The sequence below is a fragment of the Myripristis murdjan genome, chromosome 17, assembly GCF_902150065.1.
Source record: "Myripristis murdjan chromosome 17, fMyrMur1.1, whole genome shotgun sequence".
NCBI lineage: Eukaryota > Metazoa > Chordata > Actinopteri > Holocentriformes > Holocentridae > Myripristis > Myripristis murdjan.
The window spans coordinates 11,650,759-11,674,427 of NC_043996.1; the positions used below are offsets into that span (position 1 = coordinate 11,650,759).

The 23,669-nt window shown below is 41.0% G+C and overlaps 1 protein-coding gene across 2 annotated transcripts; it reads right to left on the reverse strand.

Moving 5' to 3' along the window:
• Positions 1-1,044: 1,044 nt before the first annotated feature.
• Positions 1,045-20,120, reverse strand: arhgef18a (rho/rac guanine nucleotide exchange factor (GEF) 18a). Of its 2 annotated transcripts, none has more exons than XM_030075092.1 (22): positions 19,960-20,120; positions 15,361-15,426; positions 14,664-14,720; positions 14,292-14,423; positions 13,313-13,416; positions 12,825-12,965; positions 11,668-11,918; positions 11,008-11,133; positions 10,420-10,537; positions 9,290-9,544; positions 8,432-8,508; positions 7,735-7,913; positions 7,263-7,330; positions 6,787-6,966; positions 6,254-6,397; positions 5,558-5,676; positions 5,379-5,441; positions 5,220-5,267; positions 4,523-4,990; positions 3,879-4,206; positions 2,981-3,085; positions 1,045-2,237 (listed from the first exon to the last, which is right to left on the reverse strand). In XM_030075092.1, exons 4-22 carry the CDS (start codon positions 14,357-14,359, stop codon positions 2,095-2,097), a joined length of 2,985 nt encoding a protein of 994 aa, XP_029930952.1. In that variant the 5' UTR covers positions 14,360-14,423; positions 14,664-14,720; positions 15,361-15,426; positions 19,960-20,120; the 3' UTR covers positions 1,045-2,094. The 2 variants fall into 2 exon arrangements, with proteins under 2 accessions (XP_029930952.1, XP_029930953.1); XM_030075093.1 differs by lacking the exon at positions 19,960-20,120 and adding an exon at positions 16,102-16,210.
• Between the last annotated feature and the right edge of the window lie 3,549 nt (positions 20,121-23,669).

The following is a 23,669-nucleotide window of genomic DNA, read 5'->3' on the forward strand; positions in this document are numbered from 1 at the left end:
GGGTCACAACATTGAGACAGAGGGTCTCTTTCAGCGGTGGAAAGGTCCACTGTTGTTCAGGCACTGGGGAGATTAGCAGCAGCCTGACAAAGAGACTCCTGTATCTCCTGTAACAGCTTCAGCTCAGTTACTCCACGTAGAGTTTGTAGAGTAGAGTTTGTATTTACACTGGCTCACTTCTCGAGTGTGTGGATGTGTTTGCACAAAGCGCCTTACAGTACTGGTTTTAAATTTAGTGTGGGTGGCCTCACTGGGAATTAAACCCCTTGTTGGTGCAGTGTTTGATCCCGTTTAGTCTAACGGGATAAGTAAGAGATCTCCCATTCCAGATGCAAAATGATCAGGAATTTACCAACAGGGGTCAATACAGAGCCTTGTGTTATAGCTCAGTATATCCCAATATTCATCATTTTCAATTTTTCCATTTTCATTACAAAAGATAAGTATTCGCTTTGCAGTTCAGTGTTATTTTATTCCTGGTAGGGTTTAAAAGCTGTCAGGAATGCACAGATCACTGCCTTTACAATGAAGAATAAAGCTCATACTGAACAGCAAGTGAGGGAATAACCTCAACTGTATCTGCCGTGAACCACATGACAGGCAAATAGCCAATATTTAATAAAGAGCCAATAATGGCCCCATATGTAGGTCTAAACTTTATAAAGAAGCCTGTCCTTTTCACTGCGCTGTCAGTGGGCGATGGTGCCGTCTGAATGAGCCGTCTGTGTGGCTCTGCAGGAGCTGGTGGATACTGGAGGCCTGTCACATCAGCTCTGCTGGCCTGGCGCTGCTCTCGGCTCTCACGTCCTCCACGATGAGCAGCGAGGAGGCTGAAGGAAACCCAGTCAGCCAGCAGGGCAGACGGAGCTCTGTGCACATGTACAAGATGATCCCGATGCTGGTGTGTTTTAAAATTAATCTGTAAAGTGATCTTTCATCCTTTCTTTCAGCTAAAGTGGAGTCATTATTTCATCATTTTTTAAGACATTCGTCCTCCATTAGTTAAAACTGAAGCCTGATTTTATCACACAACAATTCAAAACCTGAAAACTGAGCGTCTTTTTATTCCATATGGGCTGGGAAACTCAGCAGGACATTTCAAAATGCTGACAGCATCCATTGCCTTCCATCCACAGCAAATGCCTTCACTCTCGAAATAATTTACAGTCTTAATTTCACAACATGCTAATTCAAAAACAGTGAACGTGTGACTCAGGATCAATTCAGTTGCATTCTTCTACATGCAAGTAATTGTCTATGGTTAACTAAAACTCTGCTGATAATGATGCTTGTATTATGGACTGAGTCAATCAAGAAGTGCACAAAGTACCACAGGTCCTTTACTCATCTTTCACAGTAGAAAGTATTCACAAAGTACCTCTTTCCCAAAACATATTAAATTGACAGTTAACATCCATGATCTTCCATAGATATCATTTGTATTTAGACATAACAGATGCTGAGCAGCAGGTCCACAGTATAGATTTACAGAGTGCCTTTTGCATCCTGAAATACAATTATGGGCTTGGCACTTTGGATCTACATGTATGTAAACATGGCAGCTTTATATAGTTTCCTTACAACACCATATATTCTTCATAAAATACAAAAGAAAGCTATTAAAGGTTAAGACTTGAGTGCTAAGTGGTTACCGGCACAACCTATTTTCATTAAAAAAAAAAAAAGGCATAAAAAGGACTTCTCAGAAAAGTCTTTGGCAATAAAGGCGCAAAATCTTTAAAAGTGTTAGCAACATGTGAATATAAAATTACATTTTTCCCCACTGTGCAAACAGGCACAAATGCGACTCATTTTGTGCATTTTTTTTTAAATAACTTGTTAGTGCACCAAACAGATACAGATTTCACAAAAGTGTGTCCATCAGTAGTTCTTTCATTTTTCTTCAAGTTCAGTCTCCAGCTTATACAGTTGGCTCAATGATAACCATATCATATCAGTGACTGGCCGCCTCATACTGCTCATACGTCGACGTCATGAAGTCTTCCACAGTCTCAACAGAGTAGTCAGACGTTCCAAATGTGCTGTCCTGTACGCAGGATGAGACTCTTCCCAACAGCGGTCTGTCGTTCATGCTTAAAGGAATATTACCTTCTCCTTCTTTGTTTCGGCCACATCTTTTGGAAAAGGAGGTGGCAAAGGTGGAGAAGCTCTGCTGCTCCTCTTTTGTGTGCTGAAAGACTCAGAGGTTTTGACGGATGCAGGTGGGTTGAAAAGATCTGGGGGGGATGAGGAACACAAGTTTTCTGTTGATAGTTAATAGTGCAAAAATTCTGGATGTACATTTGCAGTGTACAGTGCACATCCAAATAGGGTCAGTGCAGGTGTGCTGGAGATAAAACTCATGAGAAATGAATAATGAACTGGATCTTTTTGAAACAATTTGAAAAAGATCCAGTGTGATTGAAGCATCACAATAAACACAGGGTGATTATTGCTAGAAGCAGTGTGTAGGAGTTCATTTTTCATATCTACTGCAAAATTAAAGAAAAAGAAAAATCATAGGATTCTAATTTTAAAAAGTAACTAATAATGGATTACAAGAACTTAAAAACTAGCATGTTAACTTACTAGCTGCACAAAAACTACTCTGAGTACTGTTAACACATTACTTTGTGCCCCCAGTACTGGTCATCAGACAGCATCAAAGCTAAATGATACAATATGAACAAATAGTATCACTATGCCAGCAGAGGACTTGTAACTTACCTTGCTTTAAAAAGTACAAAGATTTGTTTTCATTTTTTTCTGCTAACGAGGAGTATGTAGTTTAGAAGAAACTGTCGCGTGATATGTGTACACTGTTTGAGGTCGTACTGTCCAGGCACTGTATCAGAGTGTAGTTTGTAACTCTCTAAGTTGTTCAAGGCTACACAAGTTCACCGAGAGGAAATCCTCTACATTTGCTGTATCGGGTGAATGGATTGAGTCTGACAGGCTGATAGTGTTTTGCTCGCTGTACCTGACTGGTAGATCCTCTGAGGACTCGCTGTCCTTTTGGCTCTCAGACTGCCTCCTTCTTTCCCAGTCACTCTGATAGGCACCACCTGGCTCATGTCGATAGAGGCTGGATGTGGAAACACAGCACTGGGTCAATGGTAGGATTCATATCTTATTATATAATCAATTCAAACCGACATGGTCATGTTTGAAGCTTTGTATAATATATACAAGACCATGTCACTAATGCAATAACTGTAATCACCGCTCACTTACTGGCATTTGAAATGGATGAATTTGAAGATTTCAACACATTTGGGAGAGCAGGAGCTTTGTTCAGCCACTACTTAAATAAACTACACAATATTGCTTGAATAAACTACCTTTTGTCATTATTCAAAGACTTAATTATGTTTTAATGACATTATTATGTTCCTGCCATTCCAAAGCAGCAAGCCACTTGATGCTTGCTGCACAGTGATTTAAGGACCATGACTATGTCAGCATGATACATGGCTTATTGCTTAAACCAGACTGCAATATTAATGTCTGATGACTGATTTGAGCCTTCTGCCAGATGCATTGCTGGTGGTGCTACAGCACCCGGCAGGACCTGTAGTAACGTCAGTAATGACTGACTGCTGATGGCAAATTTTGCCCAAAGGCTGCAGCTGCAGCCAAATATCTCACACCAACAACCAAAGACATGAGGGAGCTGCAGTTTCTCTGGTCATAGAAAATGAATGATCGTCTGGTGAAGAATCTTCTGGTGATTCATTTTTTGACTTTGCTGGCATTGTGAATACATGGTTAGAATTTAAATTTATAGATGAGGAAAGACCTGAACTGTCTGTTACATGATTTAGAAATGAGGCAAGCCAAAGCAAAATAAGGTTTACATCAGCACCCTGTATCCTGACCTGCACTCTGTGTTCTCTGGTGGGACCTCTTGCTTTTAAAACTCTTCTCCTTGCCCTTGCTGAGGGCAGCCAGCTTGGTGGGGATCTGCTGCTGCACGGCCCCTTGTTTGTGGGCCTGATTAGTGGTGCTGATCAGGTGGATGGGCACCTCGGCCTTGGCGGGCTGGGGGCTGATGCTCTCCTTGCGCGGGGGCACCACGGGGGGCACTTCTTTGGGGTCAGCATTGGAGATGTTGGCCCGATTTTGTGACTTGGGGCTTAAGGCCAGAAGCCCACCTGTGCTCCCTTTGTCTCCTCTGAATGACGGGGAGTGAGAAACCTGCAAGAACTATGGACAAACAGCAACTGTATAAGGTTAATGGTAATGGTTAAGTGTTATACATCTTCATCTTGAAAAGTTGAAGGTGCATAACACTGAACAGAAAACAATAAAATCAAATAAACAGCAATTTGAAAACTGCTGCAGGCAGTCCTGAGCTACACAAAGTATTTGCTGACAGGACCTTCCCTAATTAGGTTACACAGTCTATGTTCCATTTAACATACAGAGAGAGAATAAACACAACAGACTAAGGCAGTAGAATAAAACACAGGACCAAAAATAACAAGAAATTTTTAACTGGACTGTATTTCTTGTTTCTCACCTGTGTGGGATCATCATAGTTCACATGGCTTGGGTGTACTATGCTCCTGTGCCTCTTTAAATTGTTCTGCTGCTCCAGAAGCTCCTTCTCCTTTTCTACCTTTTTCATTGCATCCCTCAGCCTCTCCAGGTCCTCCTGGTATGTCTGCCTTTGCTTTTCTAGCTCCTCCCTCTCCTCCTCCAGCCGCTGCTCCAGCTTCTGGCACTCCTCCTCCCTCTGGAGGAGCTGGGCCTCCAAGGTCTCAGCCTGGATCTTCTGGCGCTCCCTCTCCTTCTCCCAGCGCTGCTGCTCCAGCTGATGCTGCGCCTGCAACTTATGGAAATTGGCCAGCTCCTCCTTCTGTTTCTCAAAGTTGCGCTGCTTCTCCTGCTCCAGCAGCACGTTGCTGCGATGGCGGGAGGGCCGCTCCTGATCCGACAGCAAAGCCCGCTGCAACTCGATCTGGCTGTCCTGCTGGATGATGATGGCCTGAGAAAACAAGAACCGAGAGATGGGTGAGTTTGTGCCTGATTAATAAAATCAATAAAAACAAAGTTATGTTTTCTCCAATATATAAGAAAATGAGGGAGAATCAATCTAAATAACTGATTTTGATTTCCTGATTTTCAAGGTATTTTTTTCATAAATTACAACTTTGGCTTCACAAGTGCAATCATAGGTAGTCTATGTAGATTTCAGAGTAATTTCACATTCTTACCTGCAAGCTGTATAGCCTCTGTGAGAGCAATATCACCCTGTCATAAGCCTAAAGAGAGGAAGAGATTAACACACATCAAAAGAACTGCAGGGGCAGCTACTGCAAAAATGAATACAGATTTAAAAAACAAATTATGAATACCTGTTTCAGAAGACTTACCTCTGCTACAGGGAAAGAATTGGAGGTTGAATTCCAATGTGGCACTTGTGTCTCATCATCAGCCTTGAGGCAAAATAACAAGAGAAATGTAAATATTTCTTATTTCATCACCAGGTAGAAGTCCTTCAGCAGCCACTGCAAATGCAAAACTTTTTTCCCAGACTCATTTCCTCACTCACAGACTGTTCCAGGTTCTCAAAGTGGTCGATTTCCAGGAGCTGGGGGTCACTGCTGGCCTGATGAATGTGGCCCATCAGAAGGCCCTCGCTGCTACCTCGCCTCTCGGATGTATCTCCATCTGCGGAAATCAAATTATGTACACCACCCAAAACTCATTTAACATCCTCACATATGAGTAGTTTTTCTCATTTTTGTTTATTGTGCAGTGCCAACTTCATCACTGGTATGTAGTGCAGATAAATGTAACAAGATGGAGCGATATCCATGGTTACTACAGTGGCCCTGATGTAAATTTGGATGACTTCTATTTTTTTTTTTTAAGCTCAGAAAAGTTGACCTTGACATTAACAAAAACACCATTCAATACAATGAAGATAAGGGACAAATTTTGAATCAATTTTAAACTAACTCAATTCTGGTATATTCCTAAAGTGACTGACTTCCAATTCATAATACTCCCCGACTTTCCTTGTGTGGAATACTCTCAAAATTTCATGATACTCCAGCAGGGACCAGCAGGGACTCTGTAAGTCACACTAAAATGGGAAAAAACAACCAAAAAACAACCAAAAAAAAAAAAGTTGTCCAAATCTCCAAATCTTAACATCTGTTGTATCCCACAACGATAGTCTGTATGTCTATTTAACCTACTGCATGAACTTGCATGTGTTATGAAAGAGTAGAACAAGGCTTACTTTTCATGGTGCTGGCAACGGGGTTACTGCTGATCCCCCCGAAGGTCTCAGCCCTCCTGAGCTGCCTCGCCTGCCCGTGGTTCTCCTCTACAAGAAGGTTTGCAGCCTTCATCCAAGAAAACAGCATATTCTGCAGGTTTTCCACTGTAGAAAAAATGATAAAACAGCACATCAGTCTGAAACTAAACAACAATTATCCACAATATTTTAATATCTATTAGTTTGTCCAATTCCGTAGGTGAATTTTCCTCAGAATTAAGAACATGGACCTAATTAAGATTGATGCTCAATTACTGGATGAATTCCCCGATCTCTGATTGACAGACATCACTGAAATCTGCTGAAGGAAGTGGAGAGTGACCCATGTACTGAGCCATCTCCGTTGACTTACTCCCTCAGCCTTCCTCCATCTCACCAAGTTCATTTCAGTTTTTCAGACAAGTGGAACGACACTTATGATGGGGGTGGGGATTCCCCCAAGGACGAATTAAACCACTAATGAAACACAGCAACTGTCTCAGCTCCTGCTGTACCTTCAGAAATAGCTCCTTTGAGCAGTGTCTCCCCCTGCTGGAGGTCGGTGGCGTCTCCGCGCAGCAGCAGTCTGGTTTGTGGGCTTTCATTCCCCGTCACAGTCTCAGAGAAGGCGGCAAACATCTGCAGCTTGTCTGTCAGGCTTTGCACTATCTGGTCATCCTTCATCTTCAGACCATCTGCGCAGGAAGTAACACACACAAACCCACAAATATAAAACAAACACACATCCTCATGATTTACAGTAATAAATATGCAGACATCTCAGCAGCATTTATTGTGGTAGAGAAGAGTGTTAGTCTCTTTATTGTCCCTGCCCATATTTCAATATTCACGATTGCAAAATTTTTTGTCCATTAATCCAAGCAATAACAGAAATTTGTCTTAAACAAGGTGCAGGGCTCACATAAAGACACACATACATGATGACCTGTACACCCTGTTTAAGAGGTGTCTGATAATCTGTGTGTTTTACCTTGGAATTCCTGCAGTTTGGCGCTGGCCTCCTGTTCGCTGTACAGCTCCTTCTCTCCCTTTGGACAACTGGACCACACAGACAAAACTCATCTTTTAAAATCACGTCTTAAAACTGACTTTATAAAACATGCTGTTATACAGCAAAATTATATTTGTTTTTAATTTTAACCATCTTTATTTTGTTATTTATTTTCTTTTAATAATCTCCTTTTTCTGTATATTTAGACTTATTTATTAACCTATTTCTTCTATAATGTGCTTCCTATTTTTTTCTAAAAATATATATTACAATGGTGTTGTTTTTCTACCTTCCTGTAAAGAACGGTGTTAACTCTTCGGCTGCTGTAGTGTCCCCTCCTCTATCAAATAATGCAGAGTTGTAACAATAAAAAGGAGTTTTGTTGCACAAAAAAAAAAAAAAAAAAAAAAAAAAAAAAAAAACATCCTCCCCCTAAGAGCCCTGGGCTTACGTCTCCACAGCTTCCCGTATGAGGGCCATCCAGGTATTCCTTTCCTCTCGGGAGCTGGTGTGGATCTCGTACATCTCTGGCATACTGGAGGAGGCGCAGATAAGGAACATGGCTTTGTCTACATTTGCCACCTCTCTAACAATCAGCTTCTGAAGGGAGATCACCGGCGGCTTGTTATCCTGCATTTAGAGGGGAAAACAAATGAGTCATCATAGTACAACAGGTTTTACTATTCTAATTGTGCGATGATCAGTACTCTGAGAGCATTCTAATCATTGTTATCAATCTATAAATCTGTTTGTTCATTGAGGTTTGCTGTCTAACATGCAAGACTGTAGTCCATACAGGTCAATGGGCTGACATGCAAATAAAGGCAACCCTAATCCTAACCATAACATGCAATAATGCAGAATTACCTTCAACATAGTGTAATCAAAATAATTAAAGGAAAATGTCCATGTCCTTAATATTGTTCTGTCCAGGTAAAAGATAGGTAGTGATTAATAATAATGGAGTCCATAAAGCATTAAAGTTAAGACATTTTTTTTGAAGAAAAAAAAAAACCTTTGAAGAAACCCTCTGACAGATGAGGAGAAATCTATAGAAGATATTTCAGCGACATAAAGAAGATAATTATCTCAACACTCTAAGTTTACTCTAGGAGATATGGAAATGGTCATGTTTGAGGAAAACTCACCACAGCAGCGAATACCAGTTTCTGATCTTTTTCCTGTAAGAGGAGGAGCACATCTGATAGCAGTACAGCATGGATGTCTGCAGGAGAGACAGATGACCATCATACCAACATCAAAACCACACAAAATGCTGAGGTGTTTTTATCAAACACTTCTACACATTCAGATCTAATGTTTAGGTGTGTTGGTGGATATTACACTATGCATTGTGACATGCTGACTGCATAAAGCAATCAGATAAAATAACACAGGAGTTTTGCCACAACCTTGAACCTCCCACTGATGAACACAAAGGAAACAAGTCCCCCCATAAAACTTTGACCTGTACTTATAGCCGCTCCACTGTATTTTGTAAGGTTGGCTGGATGGGCTTTTGAAGTTCTGTGTCAATACAATGTAATGGCACAATTCAAACTTTATTCGTGTAATTTGCTGCTCTGGCAGAGCTTTGAAATGAGAACCATACAAACACACCAATAAATAACGTCCATATTCAATTTATCATAGTTAATCTTATATGGGCTGCACTACTATCTCATTTAATTTGAATTTAATTACAGCTTCCCATCAGGCCAATCAGTGTAATTTTTTGCTGCCAGAGCAGTGTGAAGATGCATTATGCCCACAAGTTTCATCAAAATCAGAGTGAGATTTCATGTTTAATAAATGGGTGGAGGCAGCTGAATGCATTAATCATCCTCCCTAATTTCCCAAAAAGTTGATTAGCACTCATAACTGTGATAGTTTTTACATAATAATGTATGTGAATTCTCTTGAGTGCTGGCGTGAATATTCCACATAATTGCTTTTCCTTAAATAATCAATTCAAGTCAGTTAATTAATCATAACTTAAAGCCAACCTTTGCTTCTACCGGAGGCTGCCTTCCAGACGAAGGTGGCTTCCTGCAGCAGTGTCCTGGTGCCTTGGATCAGATCCTCTCTGCGGAAGACCCTGCCGTCCTTCAGTCGGCCCCGAGACTTGGGCTCCAGACGCTGGGAGATTTCCCTCAGACGAGCAGCTTTCTCATATTCGCTGACCTGGGTGTTGACCTCGGAGATCGTGTTTCTGATGAGCGCTAAGGCCTCAACCAGAGAATCATACTCCTCTGTGTCAGCTGGAGGGAGAAAGACACACAATAAGGAACTAATCTTCATTTTATAGCAATACATCACATAAAATACCTTTCCAGAGAGTATTAGCATCACCAGGAAAGGTTGGTAATTGCAGTAATTTCAGTCAGCCATCCAGACAGTGAAGTCATTTAACGAGAGAGTATGATAATCCAGAGACAGGCCCATGCAAATATGTCATCCACCATACAAAAAATTAGGCAAAAGTGGCTCCAATTCCTTGTCAAGGGTATTGCTGTTCTGACCTGCCTCAATTATATGAACCTTGTGAAACAGATACCAAGTTGCCAATTGTGTGAAACAGAGAGATACAGATTGGGTGAAAATTACACTAGGACTTCAAAGTAATTTAAAGACAGTTTTCACCAAGAGAGCAAGAGAAAATGTATGCGATGTTCGTTCCAGAAAGGATAAATTTCCTGGGGTCCTCAAACATTTCACCATACAGGCATTCATGAAATACTTAAGCCATCCAAGGAGGGCTGAAGAATTTAAATGAAAGTGGTGAGGAAAGAACTTGACCAACACAGAGCATCACTGCAACTTCTCCCTCCGGTTTTTCATGCATCCATCTAATTCAACCCATTATATTCAAGCGGTTAGATGGTCACGTTCTGGCTGTCTTTGGCAAATGCAGTCAGGTCACAATTCACGTCTCCATACTGCAAGAGAGCATCGGTGTACCTCTAGCATCAGGATGAAATCAGTTCTGTGCATAAGCCAATACTGTGGCAACTGCAATAATGACTTCAAGTCAATAAAAACAGCCGGTGATGACTTCAAAACGGGAAGTCTGAAGATCAATGCAACCTGTGGAAATGCAAGTATGTGATAAGTGGTGCATTACATGCTTGCTCACCTTGAGTGTTCTGTATGATTCGCTCTACCAGGACGGGGTATTTTGTGATTCGTTGAGTCACTAAGAGAAAACACTCTGGGATGCCCAACCTTCTCACAAGGGGCAGCTGGCCAATTTTCTGTAAAAACAACACGTTCCACATGAGCTTTATGTACGTTTTAAACACTCACTGATACATTATTATTTGGTGGCCAGCTTGTTAGGTACACTCATGACATGTACTAGTCAGGAAAACATCTGTTGGTACTGCCAGTTTAAGCAAGGCAAAGACAGACAAAGTTGTGTACCTCCGTGATGCTGTGCTGTTGTTGCACTGCACTGGTATTTAAACACTTGTAAACCATCTGTTGTCTAGACATGCTCCTCTCATCAAAAAGCTGTTTTCAGCCTCGGTGCAGCAAACTGTACGTTTTTTTGTGTTAGTTTCACATTGCTTTGTAAAACGTCAACACTGGTGTTTGTGAAAAGGCCGTCTCTTAGATACTGGCAGCTGGTGCCTAGCACAGACAACACTGCCATGCCTCACTGTGTGTAGAAAGAATCCAGTTTTGGCCAACCAACACAGTGGTTATAGACTGGAGCTCTTACCCTCATGTGGCCCTGCAGCTTCTTGCTGTTCTGTAGCTGCTCTTTGTAGAAACCAACAGCGTCAGTTTGGTGGCCGCAGAAAACACTATAGCACTCCTTCATTTTTTCTCCAAGATCACCTGAAAACTATGAAAACAAGAGGACTGTTAAGTCAAGAAGAGAACAAAGTCTGTGCTGATTCCGAGCCCTCAGTGAGAGACATTACTAAGTGCTTTCCTGAGAATGGTATGCCAGTGACACAGCATCATTCCTGAGCTGTGAGAGCCGACACACACGTCTGTCATCCCGCATTTCAGATATACCAATCATTCTCCAAGACACCTATACACTCACTCATCTCATGGAGTGAGACAGTGAGAGGAGGGCAGAGAAAAGGGGACAGATAGAGAGACGGACAAAAGATGTGGAGATGAATGAACAGCAGAGGGTCGAGGGTTAGTGGACAGAAAGAATGAGGAGGGAGAGAAATAGATAAGAAAAGGGAGGTGGGGCAAAGTGGAAAAACAGGAGTGCACATGTGCATTTCCTTCTTGTAAAGTCCCTTGAAAACCGAGTATTGGGAGCTCACTGGTGAATGAAACAAATACAACTCTTACATTTTTATGTATTTTTACACAAAAAAGCTTTCTTACTGCAGCTTGACATATTGTTCTAGTCTACCTGAGAAATGAGTATATCCCCGAGCTGTGTGATCTGGTAGTTATTTGGACAGCCTGCCTCCAGGCTTTGCGTGCGCCGCACTTTGAGGCAGATGAGGAAGTGCTGGTGGAGGTGGAGCAGGACGTCCAGTCCTGGGAAAAGACGTTCCAGCTTGGCGTCCTCCATCTGCAGAGACTCTCTTAGCTCGTGCATGTAGACATAGAGAAGGATTTTTATGGTACGCACATGGTGCATCTCTGTCTGGATCAACTCTGGGAAATGGAAAAAGGGGAATGTCTTGATGATTATCATAATAAAATTAGGGGTTGGTGGTCTAATAGTGACAGGTGTGAGTTTGTAATCCAGTTTGAATTGGACTCTGAACTATCTACAAAAAGGGGTTTTTAATATTATACATTCACAAACCAAGGTATTTAACCCCACACATCTCAGCATCACCACTGACACTAAACAAGACGTGTATGTGAACACAATAGAGCTGCTGCACAATGCCAGGCCACTGCGGTGAATGAGAATGTATTCAAGAGAGCGTCTATTATCATCATAATTACAGGCATTGTTATCTCTGCTTCAGCAATATAATTACGTACTTTGCCAACAATGCTAAACTAAGAATTTTTTTTCAAAGGAAGATTGTTTGGCATGACCACAGTCTCTGTCTCTCTCTCTCTATTTTAAGACACTGATTACATTAGAGTGGTTAAATTTAGAGCTACTGCATTTACAAAAGTCCATTCTTTTCTCAGTCCAGCACTGTGAGGAAATGGCCTAATCTTCAAATTCAATCAGTAAATACCCTTTTAACTAAACTACTATTTACAAAACACCATGAGGAACATCTGCCACAGTATATTTGAAAAAAAAAGAACATGTACACACAATGCACTTTGGATATGCTATTAATAAATTTCCTAATAGACTCAGAAAATTGCACATATATAAACAAAATACTGAATCAATTGCTTTAACAAAAGTCAAGTAGATCCTCTGTTTATAATCAGTACATAACATGAGTGAAGTGTAATTAAAGAGATAACTGACATTCTCCACTTAGGAAAAAAGTACAAAGTTGCTTGCAGAAAACTGAAACTCTTTAGTTAGTCTGCAAAAGGCCATATCCCATCCTATGCTAGATTTGGATATAGCTGTGTACCTACCATAGATGACATCCTGTCTTTTGACAGCCTCTTTGTTCAGGCTCTTGAGGTAGTTCTGGTCCACAGCCAAGCTCCAGGACTCTGCCTCCAGGTCCTGGGCGTCAGACTCCATCTCACTTCGCAACAGAGCATAGTGGTTATCTAGGGGAAACACAGACAGTCACACTAAAACCTATTGTTCAGCAGTGGCTGGCTTGTGCTTTATGGTCATATGAGTGATACCATGTACAGGGCAAAAATGCCCCTTGACAATTTGCATTACTGCTGACAGATGAAAAATAAATATGAAAAGTTTTTCTCTACTGAATAAAAAGCATTTCATGCACCATAATGTGCATCTTCAACAGTGAAACATTGAGGACAGAGTGATTCAAGGTAATACTTTGACAAATGCCCTCATGACCACAGTTATATTATGACGGGCTGTTATGATAGAGGTACAGTGAGCTTTCAACAGGTCCTCATCCCCCGTGGTGTTACTGACTGACCTTCTAGGTTGATGGGCTCAGTCACAAAGGAAGCCAGAACCGAGTCCTCAGTGAAGAGTTTCCCTCGTAGGCTATCAAGCTCATCCATCTGCGCTGGACGGGATCTAGTTGGTATGTGGTGGGATAAGGGTCGATAATAAAATTAAAAAGTGATGTCAGTGCACAAAAAACACACTGCAAGGCTACGTTCACACAGCAGACCTTCATGCTAAATTCTGGATTGCTGCACAGGCCTGATTTTTTTTTTCTTTTTGGATGACAGGATCATCTAAAGATGTTCAATATGAATTAAATGTGATATCAAAACGACAAATATGGGTAAAAATACAAGACATCACATCCGCTTCACTGGCTTGTTTTGCAAACATTTAAATTACAGTAAATGCCTTCCAGCTTCTGAATGCGTGGACGTGTCACCCCAAGAACAAGTCATGTTGGTTATTCTGCTTTGTTTCCATTGTTGTGCCTCATTATCCACCCCTTGACAACTGTCTCCGGTGAGTAATGTACAATTTAATTACTGTCAGGGCAATGCAAACACTTTTTACTTTGAGCATTCAAATACAAGTCGCAAGTAGGTCACATGCTTCAAGACCTCATTTTGTATCACATATACTATCAGATGCAGTGTGAATCTAGACTGAAAAACACATGCACACATGCAACCATCAACATACATACAGTATGACGACACAGGAGACTTGAACAATTCATTTGTACCATTTCAGGTAATTTAGGTAACACACAGCACCCGTTAGAGGGGTTAAGGAAGAACAAATTAAATACTCTATATGATCACAATGGACTAGCTTCAGCCTCACCTACCTAACTTGACAATTTTTCGTGTATAGGAAATAAATAAATAAATAAATAAATAAATAAATCCTTTTCTTTTTCCTTGATCTTAGTTATACACATTAATATGAGTTATTCCAAGGAATCTATTTTAATAAATGGTTTTAAAAATGTAGTGACCAACCTGGGGCTGCTATCGTTGTCAGAGGAGGTAGCACGCTGGGCTCTGTAATTTGTGGGGGTGATTGTCATACCTGGGGTGAGGGAGCAGGCAGGGGCGCCATGGGAGGATGGGGGAGAAACACTCTCCCCTGAACTGAGGGGCAGAGAGAGAGAGGGAGAGAGTTAGACTGGCACAAGCAGCCAAAAAGAAAATGAGCGAGAACAAGTGTGAAAGAATGAGTTTTAGTTGATCTGCTGCAAGTGAGAACTCAGACTGCATTCCTTCATCTTCTGTATTTTGCCAGTTAGAACAAACAACAGTCTGTGATCATCTTACAGGGAAAGTAGTGAAGATGAAAGTTTATTAGTCGACATAGAATGTAAATAAACGTACCTTTATTTATTGTGTTACTGGGTGCACTATGTTCTGCTATGTGGACTCACAATCCCTCTGAAGAGAGAAAAACCTGCATAAGTACCAAAAGTGGATTTCATGGTGCAGAATCTTAACAACAGGCTGTTGCAAAACTAATCTAGCCCTGTGGAGAGGGAACTGGACTTGGCAGACTGCAACAGCACAGCTCAAGTCAAACCAACAAAGACAAATGACAGAGACGCTGTCCAAGACAGGAAGAGAACGATTCAAAAACTGTGCTGCATTATGTGATGAAATATTAATACTGCATTGATTTACTGTGAGGTTACAACATTTAAATTGTGTGCACATAACTGGATCTGCTATTCCTTGGTTAGCTAAGCAGTGCATGCTTCAGTTGCCTGTCACCCTGCTTTTATCTACTCAGCATTTTCCTCTTTAGGGTGATACACATCTCAACTGGGCAGGGTGTTATAATGCTGATGGACTCTTTAATCTCATGACTAACATCTCCTGAGAAAACCAGCTTTGAGGATTATACCTCATTACTGCTCTTAAATGGAGTCAAAAGACAATAACCTTTAAACACGCATGAAGTTGCAACAGCTGCGACCATGGCAGATTTCAGCCTCCTTGTGTGAGAATCAACCGACCAACCGACCCAACCCAAGCCACCAAGCGAACTATAGAGCTGCTTCAAATGACTGTGACTCACCTTATAGGCTAGAGTTCAGCTCTGTTTTTCCCCCAGCGTTATTTATTCCAGAGCTTCCTCATGGCTCTAAGAAAACACAAAGACAAAAAGCTTGCTAAAGCAGTGGACAAAAACGGAAGAGGAAAATATGCTGCAACTACTGGAAATGCTCTTGGCTCACAGCCTTAAAAGGTTTTGGTGCCAGTAACTAACCAAAATCAGCATCAGTGTAATGAGTGTGTCCCATATTACAAACAGTGGCCCCTAGTAACCCTCCTGGCTGTGTGTGTGTGTGTGTGTGTGTGTGTGTTTAACAAGCCCTTAAGGGTCAAAGAGACTGATCCACTGTTGTGTACACACACCCTCCACCTGATACAGCACCAGTTGTTTTTAATAGACACTGTCCATTTAGTTTTAACTCACTCAACATTTACAATCAAAGCGTGTTGGAAATAAAACTAAAGGAGGGCAAACAACTTTCTATTGTGGTTGGAAATGCGGGTGATACTCGACAAATAAACCTGAACAATATATAAAATGCAGCGGAGAGACAACAACATTGCAAATGGTCATGCACCTAAAAAGTCTTCAATGCACGTGAGAGCTTTGACAAATTGTGTTGTATTGCTCTTAAGGTGTTAGTTTCAAATCGGTTTCACATGCCAAAAAAGAGGCCAGTGAGGTTTGGACTTGTGTAACATGAGATCATTTTTAAAAGGAACAAAAAGAACTTGTCAAATGACAGACACACCTAAAACTTACACATTAGGCTACCATTTGACTGGAGGAACCGTGGTGCACACATGCAGCTCACACGCTCACCTCTGGCTCACATATGAGATACACTCCAGCCCATCTTGCAGATCAGGAGTAGAAATGTCACTATCTGCAGTGCAGGGCTGAACAATTAATAAACACATTATTGAAATCGCAATATGGCAAGGTGCAATATCCAAATCGAGGAGTTAAAATGTGTGACAAAACATTGTTGTAAGTAAAGTGTTATGGTGCTACAGAGACACCCTGGCTTACAAATCGTATTGTCCAGTGGTAAGAAGGCATGTTTGTTTGGTACACACCCCAGTAAAAATCACATTATCATCATTTTAATCTTTTTTTCTGAGAAAATTATAATTATGATATATCACAATTGCAATATCTGTAAAATTAATCATACTTTTTTTGGTCAAATTGTTCAGCCCTGCTGCAGTGCACGACATAGGCGGGCTAAAATAATGTCTTCTGTCCTGAAAACGTCTTTAAGTTGGTCTGTGAAAGACAGTGCTGCAGTGAGTTTTTCCTCAGAGGAAAATGTATTTCATATGACTCCCTAAACAATGTTTTCTCACACTCTGCATAATTCTTGAGCTACAGAGAGAAATTGACACGCAAAAGCCAGCAACACATCCATTCACTTGTACACTTCAGCAGGCCAGATGCTTGGTGTTATAAAGGCTCGAACCCAGGCTGTCAGAGCTGGAACAACAGTCCTACATCACCTTGCTGCTTTTTTTGAGGGGTACTGAAAATTTTAATCAAATGCTTTTTGCCTCAGTTCAAAAACAACATGAACTTGAAACACAGTTTGCATTCCGGTGACTTCTGCTTCCATCCATTTTCAAACTCCTCCTGTAAGGTCTGAGTTTTTAAAGGCCACGTTTGGTTTCAGTGCTCCACATTTCTGGAATGAGCTACAGAAATATTCAAGACTTTATCATTTCTTAATTTTGGATTTGGATCACAGCATTAATTATTTGATGCACATGTTGTTGTAGCCTAATGTTTTCTGGGTGTTTTCAATGTTTGTGGTTTTTAAAGCATGCATGCCACCTTTCTTGGTCAGGGTCAAGTTTGCAGGAGAGATGTGGATCTCAACATGGATTTATCCTGATTAAATAAAGGTTAATCAAAAAAATGAACACATAAAAAAAAGCTAAATGAGGAAAAAATACTTTTGTTCCACCATTAAAAGCTTAGACCTCTAATTCTTCTCCTTTGTCTGGGACACAAACAATATCAATGTGCTTTACAACATCACTGCTAAATACCAACCAACAAAATAACCTTTGAAGCACTATTTTCATAAAACACATTTCTTAGGGCCAGGTGTCACATTACAGTCTTTAAGCACTTGTCTGTAAGCCTCATGCTATGTTATTAGCCATATTGTGTGTGTGTGTGTGTGTGTGTGTGTGTGTGTGTGTGTGTGTGTGTGTGTGTGTGTGTGTGTGTGTGGTTCAGCCCCTCGTCTTGAGTGACAGCCACACCTCATATGATTCACCCACATGGGGCTGGAGGGGTGAGAGAGAAAGCAGCATGAAATACAGGTCATTCCCTGTAAGAGACAAAACAAGACCAGCAAGTCGGTCAAGTATCCTGCTGAGGACGGAAAGACAGAGGGGAAAAAAAAAGAAAAACACTAAATGCTGTGTTTGTGAAAAACAGTTTCACTGAGGCAGAGTGAGGTGTAATCGCTGCGGGAATAGGACTGTTCAAACAAGTGAAAACGTACAGAGCGCTGCTGATGGTCTGGTCGTGTTGTGGGCAAGGACAAAGCAAAAGGCCTCGTTGAAAAGTACCACTGGTGGTCCCACCCCGCCGCCAAACCAGGCCATCAAAAGTTAACAAGCATGAAACTAACCATTAGCTCATGAGGCCATAAAAGCTGAGCAGTGATCCATGCTGCTCCTATTCCTGTCCTAATAACATGTATAATGTATCTGCAAAATATCATTACAGTGGTTTTGCATTTGTCAACAGAAAACATTTGCTCATGCTTCCTCGTTCCAACACTAAAAGGACCACCAGCATTTTCCATGCTGCTTTCACATTCACCAGCCTTGACAGTTTACTAATTAACTGCAACATATTACATTCCCCAGTTGTTGAGTGAGTGTGTGTGTACACAGATAGCCAAGTGTATCATAAAGTGTGAGCTGGTGAATCCTTAAGCTTTATAATAAGCCCTAAACCTAACAGGTGAGAGATGTGAACTGTGTGATTGTGATGTAGAGTTCAGTCTCAGCTAACTCGAACAGTGCATTCAGTAGACTGCAGATCTCCCCCGGGCATATTTGCTTTTTCCAGACTATAAGCTACCTTATGTGCTGAGCAAAACTTGGGAGAGACTCAGGAGCCAATTGTATTGCCAAACGCTTTTCAGTTTACATATGAAATTAATGCATGATTCAAATACAATACAGAACAATACAGAAAATAAACCATAAAACTACAAAAGCCTCTCTGGGTTTCACTTTTTCTTTTGCTCTCTGTATGTGTTTGACCTTATTACACACAGTGCACCAGTGAACACAGCTAGACAGTGAACGAAGAAAGAACAGAGGTACAAAGAACAAGCACTCTGCAAAGATTTTTTTAATCACCACAAGTATGCAAGTTTTTCATCATACAGACTTAATCATGCATTGAACATTTTTGGCTGATAGGCCCAGCAGTTTTCCAAGATTAGCAGAGGACAGATACACACGGCCAGACACATGATCTCCTCCGGGCTGCCACTGGCAGATATAATTATAAGCATGTGACTATGAGACCTATAGGACCTGGGACACAGTGGAAAACTGTAGTCCTCAATGGCTGCCCAGCCTGAGGGCCCTTCCTCTTTATTTAAAACGATGTTCCCCCTCACACAGTGAGTGCTGGGTGTGAAGACACAAACTGAGGACCCAGTTGCCTGGCAGCTCAAAAACATACGTGCACACACTCCTAGCTACATTTTAGAGATACTTATATTCACTTTCAGCTGCGCCCAGATTCCTACATTTCAATCATTAACACGGTGCCCAGTGAATAAAGCCTTGCCTCACGGCCACTCCAGCTCATTATTCTGGCATTTGACAGGTGACAGACAACAGGTACGTTAATTTAGTTTCTTTAGTGTCCCTTTTTGATATCAATACGCGCACACCTACAGTCTACGCCAGGAAATAATCCCTCAAAAGCAAGTCGCATCTCGCATTTTATTGTCACATTTATGTCTTCGTGAGTGGGGTGGCTGTGTTAGCAGAGGTACACGTTAATTTCAAGCGAGATTCAAACTAAATTTATATAAACGTGTATAAGTTAAGTGTACATGTGTGCCGCGGTGCGGGAATGTGCGGAATGCCAAGGTGCATGGTGAGAGCACTGACCTGGATACATTACTGCGCTTCCCATGTGTCAGATGAAATCATTATCAGCAGAGACAGACGCGAAGAGTTTCAGTGGGGGGGAAAAAACAACAAAACAGGCTCAGACTCCTCCAAGGCAAACCCAATGACAGGTGGAAGTGGCTTTAGGAGTGGCTGCGAGTGGGCAGGTGACTGTTTACCTTTCGCACTACTAACACACTCTCAAATATAGATGTAGCCGACGTTAAATAAGGCTAAAATGACACTGGTGATAACAGGCATTACTGTGTCAGGTGAGAAGGCTGATACATTCAAGATTTTCCAGTTCTAGCCGAGTTGAAAACTACATTCGTCACCTCTTGGAAATTGTGTTCACGCGTTTTTGACTCGATATCACATTAGACGTGTCTGTCTATCAACATGTCTGCCGCCTCTGACCTTTAATTTACAAAAAACCCGAACAACAAAGTTAGCATTTGTTAACTCTTACCCGGTGTTGAAATGCAGCAGCACGGCGCACAGCGGAAGTTTAAATCAAATCTTTGTTTCTCTGTTTATTTCCAGGCGAGGCAGGGCAGGGAAATTATAGCTTTCAACAACTCCCACTAAAACGAAGCGGTGATACCTCCGGAGGAACAAGTGCACTCATTAGAAAAAAAAGAAGGATGGAGTTGGTGAAAAAAGGAAAAGTCCCAGCCCCCTTGGATGAGCCCTCCTCCTCCTCCTCCTCTCTCTAAGCATTGTGGGAATCGTATGGTTCAATGCAGCACTTTGGCCGCACATTCCACAAGTTCATTCCACAAGGCTGACTGCTGTTTAGACGCACCCTTTCTTTTAATTAGTAGAGACAGAGGCATCCATGACATATCTCCATGACTATTCTGCTGCGTGACAGTGCTGTGATTTTGGTGGTATAGAAATAAATTTTCCGTTTTATTTTTAATGTGACATTCACACTGACACAAGCTGTACCCATGGAAAATTGGTGTACAAATCAAGATGTACAATATGCCATAATATACAACTTGATTTTCAGCTACAGGGAAAGCATAGGTAGGTTAAATCATATTGTCTATAATTTTATTGTCATCATTATCATTTGCATAAGGTAACAAAGCATTACTAGAGACAACTGTGGAAAACTATGTTTCATCCTCTTGATGGTGATTTGAATCTGTAAAACAAACGTTAGGTTTGGTGGTATGATTCAGTCATCCATGTTGATGATTGCTAATAATAAATGTCAGAGGATATCTTGAAACATTTTAAAGTCTTTTAAGATGATAGTTTTGGTCATTTTCTAATTATTTATTAATTGAGAGCGAAGTTGTTTTTGCAACTGTAGCTTGTTTGAGACACCAGATTAAAAGTAAAATATGGAGTGATGGAGCTTATAATGCTAAGTCTGGTTGTCCACACGTAGCACCATTCATCTGTGTCAAAGAAGTTTTGACTGTATCATTTAACTTAACCGAACAAGTAAATGAGTGACATTTATGCTGTTTTCAGTGATAAACTGAGATAGACTGTCAGAGGAAAGGCTGGTGTGAAGCAACTTGAGCAGAGAGAAATGTTGACAATAGAGATGGTTGCTCTTAAAGAGTAGAAAGAGTCTGGGAGTTTGAAGAGGAGTAAATTAAAGCAGCGCTCTGCAAAAGGGAACATGGACAAGACTGAGACCAAGAATGAGAACAGAGCTGTGCCCAGCTGAGCAGAGAGGCTTTCACAAATTCCAAAACTCATTTATCCCCTCTTCCATTAGGCTTTTAAATAGCAGCAAGTAAAGACCAGATAAAGCTGGTGCTCCTGTGAATCTCCATATTTGCACTGCAGGTATGATAGGATGTGCATTTTTCATTTTTTAGAGCTGTTATTTGGTATTGGGTAGGTATTTATTCTGTTTTTAATATCTTTTGCATTGTATTTATTATGTATCTTTTTAATTGCTCCATGTGTTTTATGTTTTTTTCATGGTTGTTTTTATTTATTTGTTTATTTATTTATTTCTTCAATGGCTGCAGCATGGGTGGTTAGCCCAAGACAAATTTTCCACTTGGTGGGACAATAAAGTTTATCTTGATCTTGATCTTGCCAAGGACTGCACTGGAATAGTGGGTGCTGTGGGACCCACCAAAAGCCCTGAGCCTAGCAGGATGACCATCCTGAGGAAGGACCAGCAACATCAGAGGGTTGCAGGGACCAAGACGGCGGGTGCTATGAGGCTGCACTCGAATCAACAAGGGCATTAATGTAATCAAAGTCTTAAGAGAAGAGTGCACTAAGATCCAGGCCAGGGCAAACATGCCAGGCAGGAAGCCTCCCATTAGGCTTCACCTTAATAAATAGGACAGCTGGATCGTGCATGTAAGCTCCTCTCCTGACAGCACCCTGCAGGGCACCAGTGAAGGTAAAAGCAAGATACAAAGCAAGCAAAGAGGCTCCAGACGGAGGCGTCCACTGCAACTGAGTCCCACCCAGTCCTCTTCACTGAGGACACGCTGGTACAGCAGCTGTCCCACGCCGGGGGAGGGCGTCATGCCCTTCCGCAGGAAGAAGAGTGCATGTGTGCCCATATGTAGTGTGTGTTGGGTGGATGACAAGTACTGGGCATGCTGGGATGTCTGGAAAGAGATTATCCAGTGGGGGATGAGATAGATTCAGTGCCAAAAGAAATACAGAATAGCAGGAAAATATAGCAGTAACACAATAGCAGAAGCAGAACAAAATGAAGGGAAGAGGAGGTGTGATAGAATGACAGTGGACCTGATGGATGTTCTGTAAGACAATACCAGATAATCTATATGAATATTCATGTTCATGACAGAATATACATAATCACAAATAAAAAGCATGACTGTAATGTTCAGTATTTATACTACTGTTTTGTTTGAAGCTACCATTGCATCTGTCACTAAAATTATAATTTATAAACAGACTTTACACAATGCAACTTTCAAGAAATTAATTGCAGGTCCCAAATGAAACTTTTACTGTTAATTCTTTACTAAACTCTTATGGAACATCCCATATGATGACACAAACCTAACTCATGGTTTTCACTGGATGGCCCTCCTGTGGAACTGCAATGCAAAAGTTGCACATATACTCCAATAGAATATGTCCAAAAGGATCAAATGTGTGTGTAGAATGGTAAAAATTTGCATACTTATGTGAATATTTTAATGTTGAAAATACCTGATGTGCCAGTTAAGCAAAGATCCAGGCGGAGCCATAGTGCCGCCCATGTATTATTTCCAAAATAGCACTTAATAGTGATGACACAGATGGCTTTTTACATATTCACAAATTACACCCCCAATTGTCTGAATTTTACACCCATATCATGCCCTTATGAGACTGGTAAAGTTGTTTAGTTTCCACTAAATCACAAAAAATCACCCTGGAAATTCAGTTCAATTTCCTTTATGTTACTTCATATTCAAAAGCAGGTGCAGCATTTTAAGGCTCCAGTGAAATTCTCAAAAAAGACTAGTAGGTCATTCTGAGTCCATAGATATGCCCTGATCTCTCTATCTGAATTATTAATTGCAAATTTAAAAAGGCTGTTAAAGAGCTTGAAGCTGCAAGAAATGTGTGAATGCTCTGCACTCTGCAACTGTGACCTTAAAGCTCATCAACAGAGCTTTGACATGGATGTAAAGCTGAAGTGCATGAGGGCCCCTGATATGATCACCATAATGTGGAACCAGTCATTAATGCCATAAATACAAATGTATGGATTCTGCACAAGATGCTCACTGGCAACGGTAAGGCTGTGGCCATCCTCACTACATCTTACGCCAAAGCAAAGTCAAATGAAAAATGCAGCACTGGCATGTCCGAAACCATGACTGCGCCTGCATACAATTTTTGTTTGTTTGTTTGCTTGTTTGTTTTTGTTTTTGTTTTTGTTTTTGTTTTGGCAGACTTATATTTACGAATATGGAACTTAGCTAAAATTATAAAACTTATATAAATCTTTCTGTTGTTAAAAAACAGACCATGTTCATAGAGTAAAGTAAAATCTGCTACAAAGGTGACATTAATAAACTTAGAAACCTCTTGCCACGGTCTTTTAGTGTAGTAACAATGCCAAAATAAGTGAGGCACAGTTCCAAGATGTGCATAACATAAATATCGTTCTTAAATCTTTTGAGAAAATGTATCACAGGGTAGAATTTGTGGGGAAAAAGGAGTTTT